This window comes from Triturus cristatus, chromosome 8, assembly GCF_964204655.1.
Source record: "Triturus cristatus chromosome 8, aTriCri1.1, whole genome shotgun sequence".
Lineage (NCBI taxonomy): Eukaryota > Metazoa > Chordata > Amphibia > Caudata > Salamandridae > Triturus > Triturus cristatus.
Genome location: NC_140591.1, coordinates 1,111,321,488 through 1,111,334,366, shown reverse-complemented (window position 1 = coordinate 1,111,334,366; position 12,879 = coordinate 1,111,321,488). Strand labels below are relative to the sequence as shown.

At 43.0% G+C, this 12,879-nt stretch overlaps 1 protein-coding gene across 4 annotated transcripts in view; it reads right to left on the bottom strand.

Annotated features, from left to right (window-relative positions):
* Positions 1-12,879, bottom strand: part of RBBP7 (RB binding protein 7, chromatin remodeling factor) — an 81,084-nt gene that overhangs the window by 50,261 nt on the left and 17,944 nt on the right. For 2 of the 4 annotated variants that reach the window (XM_085622673.1, XM_085622672.1), the window contains exons 2-5: positions 7,045-7,141; positions 4,133-4,277; positions 1,952-2,097; positions 188-361 (exon numbers count right to left, since the gene is read on the bottom strand). In XM_085622673.1, the coding sequence (XP_085478799.1) occupies positions 188-361; positions 1,952-2,097; positions 4,133-4,277; positions 7,045-7,084 (505 nt within the window). In that variant the 5' untranslated portion in view covers positions 7,085-7,141. The remainder of the gene's footprint in view (positions 1-187; positions 362-1,951; positions 2,098-4,132; positions 4,278-7,044; positions 7,142-12,879) is intronic. The other 2 variants (XM_085622675.1, XM_085622674.1) reach the window with 1 other exon arrangement.

The window sequence follows — 12,879 nt, the reverse complement described above, 5'->3', positions numbered from 1 at the left end:
ATCAAAAAGGTACAGCATTATTAAACTGTGAAAGTATCCAAAAAGTTGCAACAAGGAACAACCCCCCCCCCCCCCCCCCCCCAAAACGTGAAATAAATTACATGCGTGACTAATATGGGTTCTAGACAATGAATGCTTTCCCTTGCATGAATTTAAATTTGAATGTAAACGGATATTAACCACCCACCTGGCTTTGAAGGGTGTTTGGTGTAGTCGAATACCAACACATCAGAGGAGGGTGTCTTTGTAGCGATAATGCAGGGATTCTGTGGCATGTACCGGGCCCGATTCACCTCGCCTTCATGGTTGATCTTAATCTCAGTTTCAATCTTGCCAGTTACAGATCCGAAGCCTCCAAACTCTAGGGTTAGTACACACACATGATAAAGGATACATGCTTTGGCATTTTCCATAACAAAAACAATTTGATGAGCCTTTCCTTTTAATTAAGTGCAGAAGATAAACGCAGGTACACAATACATGGAAAAAAAAAACATTCATGCCATTACTAGCAAAGGTATTAGGAATTTCTGGAATACATGGTACTTACTACAGGCATACACCACTTATAGTATGTAGTGTTGCTGGAACACGGCTATCCTTTTGACGGCATAAGAAAAGGCTGTCCTGCTAACGGAATAGATTTAGACCCAGAGGGCATATCCAGTGGAGGACTGCCTTAGTGCCGGAGCTCCAAAGTTGGTGCTGCCCCTTCCTTCCGTCCCACATGGGATGGACAGTTTCCAGGCAACGTAGTTTGGGATTCCAGAGCAGAACGATGTAGGCTAATTTATAAACAAATCTTGCCTGAATGGAGAGTCATTTCAATGCAAGTGGAAATATGTCCACTGTGTACAAGGCCTCTTTCAAAGGGGTTGGAACGAGAAGGGACTCTGTATTAAGCAAACAGTGCGAGATGGCTTGATGTCAACAAAAGCACTGGCAACACCTTTAAGGTTGTAAGGAAAGGGAATTTTCAAATAAGTACTGTCACCTTAAAAATATTCCCAGGAAACAATTCCACATAAAGAATGAAAGTAATGCAAAAATGTGAGCTTGAAGAACAGCTTTGAGGAGCACACAGGATCTGAATGTAAGTTTGCTAATTTTATGAGGACATGGATGTTAAAAGTAAAAGGACAATCAACTGAGGACTAGGTTACTGAACACCACTGTATCCTTAAGTTTTTCCAAGACAGTAGAGTCGTTTACTGTGCCCAAACAGGTTCAGGAGGATGAGGTCTGTACCTTACAACAGTGTTATCAGTAGGGTGTAACATGGGTACTTATCTTTAGGGGAGAGGGCGAGGGATATGGTACAGCCATCAAAAGAATGTACCCTCTAAAAATTAAATCTATTCACAATTTGTTTCATGAATATTGCTATAATTCATTAAAAAACACCTAAAAGTGAGTTGTGTGTGAAGTAGAAGCCTCAACTGCAAATTTGCTAAGAAACACAAACATCAAGGCACACCAAGGCCAGTCATGACAGTTGTGTCATGTCAGTGTTCAAGATACCGTCAATTAAGATCACATATTTAGGGCACTAACTAAATATACAACCTTAAGTGTCGCCCACACATCTTCACCAGGCATTTCTACACGTTACTCCACCAGATGTGTAATACAGTACTTACTGTATTCATACAGCTCACCATCCAAGGGAGCAGGACAATACCATGCATCGCAAACCCCAATCCCCAAGATAGACTTCATTCCCTGCTCAAAAGACCTATCATATTGCAGCAATATCCGCAAGAACATGCAGACGTGCTCCCTCTCCTCAACGGATTACAAAAGCCTTGTTGAAGGTCATATCGTGATGTGAAGCAATAAATACTAACCCGGCGTTTGCATGCATGAAGACTGCTGTAGATCCATCGGAGGGAAAACATACTTCCTACAAGTACAAAACAACCAACCAGACTAATGCTTCTACAGTACTCACCTCCTTTCTCACTATCGTAGTGAGATGCATCAAACTGAGCATCATCGTTAGGAATCTGTACTCGTGCAACCACCAAATGATTCTGCTCGTCAGAAGTGTGGGTCCCTAGAACAAGCCAATGGAGTGCATAGTCCTTTCCTTCTGGCCTGAAAAAGATGAACAGCATTGATCAAAAGCTGAGGCTTTGCCTCGGTTGGGCCATCCATTCTACATTCTTTTTAGTGAGTAAGAAGACATATCCACGGCTTCATTTGTAGGGAAAGGAGCAATTATTTTGCATTGGTCACTCTCCCAATTTGAAAAAGGCACTGCAGAGACAGTCTTTATTAAAATAATACTTTTAATACCAAAAGGTGTCACTTGACAAGTCAACAGGTATTTTGCTCACAAACAGGCCCATGAGAAAATGACAAGGAGCTGCATCAGCGTACCAAAGCTGGTCAATGATACTGTGTGCCTACTGAGATTGAGAACAAGCGCTAGCTATGACGTATACTTTTGGCTTTTTGATCCGTCCCACTTGGACGGCCTCGCCCGTTTTCCTTCTGAAGTAAAAAGTTTCTTTATGGCGCCATGTGCTTGGCCCCATAAAGATAAGAAACCTTTTACTTCAGAAGGAAAACAGGCGAGGCCGTCCAAGTGGGTTGGCTCAAAAAGCCGAACGTGAAAGTCACAAAGAGCTCTTTCCCAATGGCTGGCCACCGTTTAGCATAAACGGTGACGCTGGCCAATGGGAAAGAGGGGCAGGGCTTAAAGCCAGATACTGAAAACCCTCTAAATCATTAAAATCTCACCAGCGAGACTGCGCAGCCTACGCCAGGCGAGACCTAAAAACTACTGAGAAGGCCGGCTCTGCTCAAACGCTAACCAGCATATACCAGAAATTACATGGATATTCAGGACAGATTAAAACAGAACAGAGACACTGAGTTTAAGATAAAAAAAATATAGGCAAATCAGTTATAAAAAGCATTGTATCAAAATCCAATTTAAAGTCACGTTTGTAAACATTACAAAGAGATACGGCTCTTTTGGACCACTGTACTAAAGAGTTCAAAATGAAACTAGTATTTTTGACGCTTCTCACTGACCAGCCCCATTACTCATCTTATTCTCAGCAAGCATTTAACAGTTGGACCTTAAAGGACTACTTAGCAATACTACCACTTCTCACACAGGACGTTTTCGAATGTATTTGTCCTTGAGGAGTAAAGCGGCGCTATCAGCGCGTGGATGTCCCCACCTGCTGAGTCAGAACTGCACAGGGTTTATGGTATTGGAGTAATAGGATACGAGGAAGAAACCTCTAGTGGTGCTAAGAGAAGATGGCCACAATATACATGTAAACACCCACACTTGGGGGATCTAGATATTTTCATTGCTAAAGATTTTGGATGCATTATTCTAAGAATGCTGTTTGTTACTTGCTTTAACACAAAGAAATTCCACTGTCCACACAAGTTCAAATGTATAGTGTGATCACATTCTCCATTCCGGATGAGATGCAGCGCCAATGGTTTGCAAACTGGATAGGACCATATTGCAAGAACTTTGGCACAACAGCCACATAGCTTTCTTTTTTTCCAGAAGGGCCTTACATTAAGACTTCAGTGAATCTGTTTGATTGGATTTTTAAGTTGCAGGTAAATTCAGTACAGACTTATACCTAGTGCTTGAAATATAAAGAGCAGGTGCAAAGGTGGGACAGGCAGATTATCCTGCCTTCCCTCACCCGTCCACGCTCCCATGTGATGGTGGAGAAGTCTGTGGAATCAATTCCATACAAGGAGCCCTCAATCTGCCCATTTTCTCGAATCAAGTTTCTCTGTAAAGCTGCTCTTCTTAATAGTGTCTTTAAATTCGGCATGCAGGGTTAAGTTTACGTTTTCAAAGGTTCTTTAAATTAACTTAATCGACTAATTATCAATTTTTCAAATAGTCCTTTGCTTTCTGTAGCTACCAACCTCTACAAGTCGTTAATAAAAGGTTTCAGTTGTTGGCCAGTGTCTGCAAGGAAAATCTGGCTACGGGAGCTAAAGAACTCCCATCAAATGCTTCAGACTGATCTGTGAAGTTTCACTACAAACAAAAGATCTCTGAAAACAGCCTGAAGAACTCTCCCTCCCCCCCCCCCCCCAAAAGAAACCCACAAACAATAGTTCCCATGACCCTTAACATTACCTAGTCACATCTGGCAGCCACTGAACTGTAAGGCTTGGCCACTCCAGAGCATGTGTCATGACCAGGTCATACAGGAAAGGGGTGTTCTTCTTCCAGATCTTGTACTCCTCATTGATCACTCGCTCCTCAACCGTGTCTTCAAACACTGAAAGAAGAGATTTCATGAGAAGAAAGAAATTAACCACAACTAGCTTCAAACAAACCATGGTCTTAAATCCCAAGAACAGAATTCACTATGGCATTACAAGAAAGACTCATCCTCGCTAAAAAGCCTACATTTAAGCACAGTAAATGGCAATGTACTACAGCAGACAAACTTCACAACAGAGATCATCATGGGAACAGATAACAATACTACAGTGAAAGGTCAGCAAATAAGTATTGATACTAGACAAAAGTGGTGTTCAGACCAAAAAGATGACAAATAGTATGACCTGCAAACCAACAGCCCACACTCCCCTACTGCGGGGATTCTTAATCTGTTGGTATAAGAGTCACAGAACTCAAAGAGAATATACAATGGGCTGCTAGGAGAAGCTCTAAACCCAAGAACACCACCACCATAGTGTCCACGGGCAAATATGTCAAGGTGGTGTGCTCAAGTAAAATATAAAATACTGGGTATATTTTAAAAAGGGGTCAGGCAATCTATACATACCGCCAGGCGAACTTCGAAACCCTGAGACCGGACTCCTTTCAAATAAGGCGGTTAACTGCCTTCCACCCTTGCACAGTAAGCCCAAATAGTATTTCCCCTCTTCGAAGTAACAGTGATTGAATTAGTTAAAATATCCAGAGACTGTCACTTTAGGCCATACAGCTAGCCAAACACCACAGTATTTAGGCTCTGGCGAAATCTTGCACATGCAGGTCATAGTGGAGTTTGGGGACAAGTATGGGACTAGAAAGAGCTTTTTGGTACCATCACTTTGTCCTGTCCCCCCCAATAAATAAATCACTAGATGTCTCTGAAACGTACAGGAACCCATGCAGACCCCAAGGATCAGATTCATGCTTACTTTCAAAACATCTACTTTTCTGCAATTGTATTAAAAGGCAACCATACACTCCTGTGGGAACCTCGGATTTACTCTTGCTCACATATCGCTCCTAAACCGTGGTACGGCCTCCCACACCACGTCAGACCCTCCTCCTCATTTTGAATTCACAAGTATCTGAAGACCTGACTTTTCAAATAACAACCCACAGGCAGGACTAGGCACGCACGGCACCAGGATACACTAGACAGTGATAGCGCACTTTATAAGTACCACATTTTCAACAGAGCCGCCGACACCACCGCACCCATGCTCTGCCACACCATCAACCGCTCCCTGGCAACCGCCTCATTCCCTGACGACTGGAGACATGCTGAGCACAACCCCCTCCTGAAGAAACACTCGGCGGACCCCACCGACCTCAAACTACAGACCCATCTTCCTGCTCCCGTCCCCAGCGAAAGTCATCTAGAAAGCCATCAACAGCCAACTCGCCACATTCGAAGAGCATAACATCCTCTACTCCTTCCAATCCGGCTTCAGAAAAATACCACAGTACGGAAACTGCCCTTCTCGCCGCAACAGACGACATCCGTACCTTACTGGACAAAGGAGAAACAGCAGCCTTCATCCTCCTCGACCTCTCAGCGGCGTTCGACACAGTCTCTCACCGCACCCTAATACGCAGATTCCATGACGCAGGGATCCAAGACAAGACCCTCGACTGGATCTGCTTCTTCCTCTCCGGCAGAACACAGCGGGTCAGACTCTCCCCCCCCCCCCCCCCCCCCCCCCCTTTCTCAGACCCTACACCTACCCAGTACCCCAGGGGTCCTCCCTAGGCTCTTCAACGTCTACATGGCTCCGCTCACCCCATCGTCAGAACCTACGGACTCAACATTGTGTCATACGCAGACGACACCCAACTCATCCTCTCCCTTTCCAACAAACCAAACACTGCCAGACATCTTTCGAGAAGGCATGGAAGCAGTCGCAAAATGGATGAAAAACAGCTGCCTACAACTAAACACCAACAAAACGAAATAGCTCATCATGGGACAAAACCCAGATGCCTGGAACGACACCGGGTGGGACCCCGCCCTACCCCACGGACCACGCACGCAACCTGGGAATCATCGACTCAGAGCTCAAAATGGACCACCAGATCAACTCTGTCTCGGCCTCCTGCTTCCACACCCCCCGCCTCCTACGCAAGACCTTTAAATGGATCCCCTTCGAACACAGAAAGACCGTCACTCACGCCCTGGTCACCAGCAGGCTCGACTACGGCAACGCACTATGCCGGAACAAACAAAAACCTCACCAGCAAGCTACAGAACATCCAAAACGCCGCCGCACGACTGGTCCTCAACCTGCCAGGACACTGCCACATCTCCCATCACCTGCGCACACTCCACTGGCTCCCCATCGAAGCAAGAGTCACCTTCAAGATGCTAACCCATGCTCACAAGGCCCTCCATGACACCGGACCAGCATACCTGAATAGCAGACTCATATTCCACAAACCCCAAAGGACCCTACGATCAGCCCAGCTCTCCTACGCCGTGGTCCCCTGCACTAGAAAGACCAGATTGGGAGGCCGCTCCTTCTTCCGCGCAGCCAGAGCTTGGAACAACCTTCCGCTCCACCTCAGACAGATAACATTGCTCTCCATCTTCGCAAGAAACCTCAAAACCTGGTTCTTCGACGGACCCTTCCCACCCCCCCCCCTTTGATGGACTGGAATCTGCGAACCACCCCCCACTCCCTCAGCGCCTTGAGACCCTTACAGGTGAGTAGTCGCGCTTAAACACCTGATTTGATCTTTGTCAGTTTTAGTTTTCCTTACTCTCCCTCATTTAGTTTGTTTCTAACTGCCTCTCCCTGATCTACCAGGCCTCTCACTTACCTTACCTGTATTTTTTGTTTGTTCCATCTTCCCGTTCCTCTTCATTGTCAATCTTTATAGGGCACAGTGACCCGAGGACGCTTCTGAAGATACCAATGGCTACTAGAAGTGAAAGAATCCTGCTTAGATCTATAAAAGGTACTGCATAACCACCCCAGATTTGGGCTGATGCCAGAGTCAAAAGTGAAAGAACAAAAAGAGACAGTCTTAATACTTGAGTGCTGAGAGTAAAGCAGGAGTTTGTAAAAACATCCAACACAGAAAAGGCACTGGAAGGTGAGGGAGTGGGGCATGTGTGCCTATCCTACTGACAGTGCCACTTAACTTGTTCACTATTACACAGTGCGCACATGGTAATTGCTCTAGGCTACGGTGGCACACAAAACCCAGTGTGGTAGCAGGGTGGAGTTCTAGGAAATTCCCAGAAGAAAGAGTGGCAACAATGACAAGAATGCAGTAAACCCAAAGAGGAAGAAGCCGCGAGTGTCATGTTCAAGACCACTTTGATATGGTTTTGGGGCAGAGCCTCATACATTTTCCCCAATCCAAGGTAGCAACTGCTACCAAATTCCCAATCCAATATGTCTGAAACACCTTTCAAGTTTTTCTTTATACTTCGTTTCTATTTTGCTATTAAAGGGGCTCGGCTTCCTTTGTTTCACAACACTTCTGGGTCATTTTGTGCTACTGGAAAGTCACCGCCGCCCTTGGCGTACTCGTTTTTTTACCCTGTGATTTTAGCCTTTTCTCCACCTCACCTTGGATCTGATAATTTTCAGTTACCTTTAGCTCTGTTAGTCTCCCCAGCAGTTCAGATTGTTTTTTTCTCCAATTGTCCTCTTTTCTTCATCCTATGTACCTTCCAGGTCTCAAAAAAAAAAAAAAATCTACTTACCCACTCGCTATGGCAAGTCAAATTTTATCAGGGCGCGCCAATTTTAGCTTCCACTGGCCCATTCTGGCGAGTGACTGGAGCAAGAACTGGTGTTCTGTTCATTCAGAAAGTGAATGGGCAATAAAGATGCCTATAAATCTTGTTTTTATTTTGACAGATTTGCGATATGTTCAAAGACAGAGGTCAAATGCCAGCTTATGCCTTTTTACAAAGTCCTGGAGATTGGCGTTACCTTTACTTTCTCGGACTATTAAAGTATTTTATAAAGTAACCTATCTGACAATTGTTGTCAAATGAAAGGCTGTAGGATGTCAGTTTTTTCCTAAAACACATTTAAATAGCTTGTAAATGAACAGCACAACTGTTTGAAAATGAATCAGCAATTAGGAAAGCACATTTGTGCGTGATGGATACAAAGATTTTAATAGGATCAAACTAAAACAGAACACTTAACTTGGTGATACAAATGATTTATTTGGAGAAAGTAATTCTAAACATTATTACGTGTAGGGTAGATAGTTTTACCAGTAAAACTGCACATCAGTGGAAACGTTTGAGTCCATTTCAATAGAAAATGTGCAGACTAAGTTAAAGTGTACCATCACATCATGCTTTGGTAATATATTTATTAAAAGTGAGTTTTTAAACATGAACTGAGAAACTTTCTGGCCCTAAGGACAATGCTGTAAAAGGACTAAGAGGTCAGTTCAGGGCTCATGTGTACCCTATATGAGGGCTAGATTTCTAATATATATGGAGAAAATGTTTAGTCTATTAACTCAAACAAACTAGGTTTTTAATACATTAGACACGCCGAACATACATATTTGAAGGTGCTCTAATATGTGATGATGAATGCAAGGGCGGCTCAGTTAAATACAATATTTGCCCAGGATCACAATTTGAGACCAGTTTATTAGGTCAAGAGCATTACAGTTAGGTGGAATAGATGTATAAAGTCACTAGACCCGCAGGTCTGTTAACATATCTATGACTGAGTCCTGCAGTCTTGGAAGTTTTTTTATGGCACAAGCTTTTTCCTTTAGTCTAGCAGTTCCTTTAACAGGACACTCCTCAATTCAGTGTTAAATCACTAAGTAGGGATAGGGACTACTGAAAGGGGTTGCCATTTAATCAGAAAAGAAACTCCAGACCAATAAGCAGCTACTGTGCTCTGCTCTTGCCTGACAAACAACGGTCAGCTTCAGGTTTTGTTATGGACCCAACTCGATCCTTTGCAACACCATCCAGTTAAAGAATGTTAAGCTAATATCACTTAGTTATAAGAATACTGCCCTGCTGCAGACAATTGCTACAGGTGGCACCCCAGGACTGTTCCAATTTGATGGGAGATCCCAACAGATTTTTCTAGGCGCCTTATCTACACATTTCACTTGCAGATCCACCCAGCTTACGCTCGATAAAACTAAGGTTGACCATCGAGTTAGCGGTCTGATAGGAGCAAGTCTCTTCAGGGCTACTCAATTATATCCTCATTCAAATTATTAGCCTTAATGGAAGCCTTTCGTCATGTCTTGAAAGTCTAATTTAGAATTCCCACCAGAGGATCAACTGTGCCATTTTCAACAGAGTTCTCAAGATGGTGATCTTCAGTAACCTGCTTCAGATACTTAGCAGATTAAACAAACTGGATGGAACTGACATTGTTCCATTGTGGATTGAAGGATGACATTAAGAATGTACCAATACATTAACCACGGACCCTCCTCTTTAACGGAGGCTACAGTCATCGCAAATAACCCCATATAAATTAAAGAAAATAAGAATAATGGCGTGGACACGCTTCTAAACGGATCCATTTTCTTCAGACTGTTTTCTCACCCCCATCTATGCCCATTAGTCATTTAGAAGAGCCCTTGCAGACAGTAATGACTGAAGGCCCTAAGAGGAACAGAAACAGATAAAAAAGGTTTTTTTAATAAGCCAGTGATCGTTAAACCCAATAAGCAGTCAGGAAACTTAAAAACCAGATTCTGACGTGAAGAGGAAGGATTGGGTGCCGCTACTCTTACAGCGGCCTGCTAACAAAAATCAAGAAGAGTTACTTGTTTTGTTAACGGATAACTTCACATGTCAATGGTGGTTTAAACATTTTGGTGTTAGTATTATTGGTCTGTGAACAAATGGCATGTTTCTCCATAAAGTTTGGGCCTCAAAGCACCATATTCCTCAACTGTTGAAAGAGAAAGCTGAATCCTTACAAGCATTGCACAGAGTGGATGGGACACCTTTGACATTGGGTCCTGTAGCAGACTAAACATGGTTACCCTCATGGCATGAAGTAATCAACAGGAAGTGCTAAAGTAGGACTTCACAGCTTCGGCAAACTAACCTGTAGTTTTTGGTCTAGGATGTTGGTCATCACAACCCCGATATCAATAGGGTTACCAGAATGATTTTTTTCGTTTTAAATTTTGCAATAAATATTGCTTTGTGCCAGAAGGATGAGGTTTAGGATTTTGTGCCTGATCATACAGACACTTTTTGCTATGGTTTGTCTATCTTTGATACTGCAGAGGTAGCATGCTAATTCTGAAGTGTTTTCAAATGCAAAACTAATTAGCGACTTCCTAGTCATTAATTCGAACACTCTAAAACCCAAATCAGGAGTACAGTTTTAGAGAACACATTTATCAGAATCTGAGAAAAGTGTGATTCGACAATATCAACATGAAATCGTGACAACGGCCTCATCGATCCATCAACTACTGCTGGGGGTGTCACTTTTCTTTTTAAACCCAAGATACAACCGAAGATTTGAGACCTTTTATAAATTATAGAGAACTAAATAAAATAACAATTCGAAAATAATTAATCTCTTTCTTTAGTTAACATGATGGAAGCTATACAAGCTGTTCATGCGTTTGCTAAACTTAACTTATGACGCACTTACTACCTTGGACATATAAAGCATAGGGACGAGTGGAAACATCGCTTTCCACACAGCATGGTAATTTTGAACACCGAGTTATGACTTTTGGACGAAGCAATGCACATGGGCATTTGTCCCCAATATCCTCAACGTCTACATAGTGGTCTCTCTCAAAACATCTTGGTTCTTAACAAGACTAACTCAACATTGTTTTCTTGTACTCGAGGTACTAGACCGACTGAAGTCCAAACACCCGTCCTGAAAGTCAGAGAAGTGTCTACCTAAAACATCCGAAGTTGAGTATATGGGTTGCCTACCAGCTCAAATGAATGCCAAAAAATAAAAAAAATAAAGACTTCTGCTGTACGGGATTGGCCAGCTCTTCTAAATAAAGACAGAGGATTCTACGATTCACAATTATGAAAGATTTAGCTGCTTGTGAAGAAAAGCATAGGTTCAAATCGATTGGGATTCTACACCAGAGGCTGTGCAGCCTTCTTAGCCTTAAAACAGGCTTATTCCAGCACTCCCTTTTTCAATCGTCCTGATCACATAAATACATTTATTGTTGAAACCAGTGCTTCAGAAAGTCTTGGAGAACAGTCTCAATTAAATTTCAAGAGGACGGAAGGAAAGAAAATCCTATTACTCTGGTACCCCCAATCCTTCAGAGAGAAATTATTCTGTGTTGGAACAATACTATTGAACTGTGAAAGACACTTCCAAGGAATGGAGACACCAGTTCAGAAGAGCTAAACATCCTTTGAAATTATGACTGATCATTGTACCCTTCAGGTGTAACAACCTGCTCAATGTAGAACTAACCATCAAACCAAATGGTACACCCCAAACACAATTATGTCATCACTTGCATATCGTATTAATCAGAGTGGCCGATGCCCCAACCTGCTGTTATCCTGGAGAGGTCAGAAGAATACCCTTGGGTTTATCTTACGGTCGTCAAGGCCAACTATCACTGAATGTGTTGAATAATGTGAAATTATATCCAGTTTGTGCCCAAAATAAGACTTCAAACCCTTCTGGCCTTTTACAGATAATTGCCAGTATTGTTGAACTTCCCCCATTCCAGGGGGGTCTTTCAGTTTAAATGGTGAAAGTGGATACTTTCAAATGCCTCATTTTTCACTGTTTCGCAAAATGCAATCAGCCAAAGAAATGGTGCAAAGGTTTGTTTGGAATAAATTTCACCCTCATGGCCTTTCTATGTTTGAGGGAAAATCTGTTGAACAAACACCAAGAAAACAGGTTGACAAAGCAATATGGGTTTAATCGATTACACCTGCTGGAGATGATCGGTCCCCTGGTTACAGAAGAAAAGCTGGATGTTCTGAGGTGCTGCTAACATGCAGAGATATTTAAATTGTAAAACCACAAAGGGAAAGATTACAAGCTTATCCTTTTACGCAAGCAATGGTCACACAGGATATACAAAATAACATCAGTAGACCTAGTTCTTTCTCAGAAACAGAAAGAAGTGCATGTAGGTGGGCCTAGCCTCACATGATGAGTGGAAACCCCCCCTGTGGGTCTCGGTATCGAAGTGGTATCAAATATATATTTGTCTAACTGCGCAGTTATACCCTGCTCAATGCCGATTGGACAAGCTTATCTGACTTTTTTGCATGTGGTTTCTTTCACCTAGCCATCGAGCCGGTTATGTGTGAAGCTGTGGTTTCTGCAAAAGCAAGTGACCACCTATCTGACCTTTAGGTGCGATCTCAGCAGAAGCGTGCACATTTGCGCCAGAATGTACTACGGCAGGATGAGATACTTGGTATTTTTTCCAATGTACATGTTCAAGCTAAAGGTGTAAAAGACCGAAGTTCTACATAGGAAGAGGGCTCTTATGTGATTGGTGCCTCTCTGCTTGTTCCCCCTAGTAGTTGGGGATTGCGTAACCTATTTGTGGGACCCATTTGGTACAAAGGCTCATCTGGACTCACCACTAAATGTTCTAACAAGTTTCCTGAAACTGAAGGAAGACGTGCCCCATTTTCATGGGGCAGGTCAGCTTGAACCAACCACAAGATG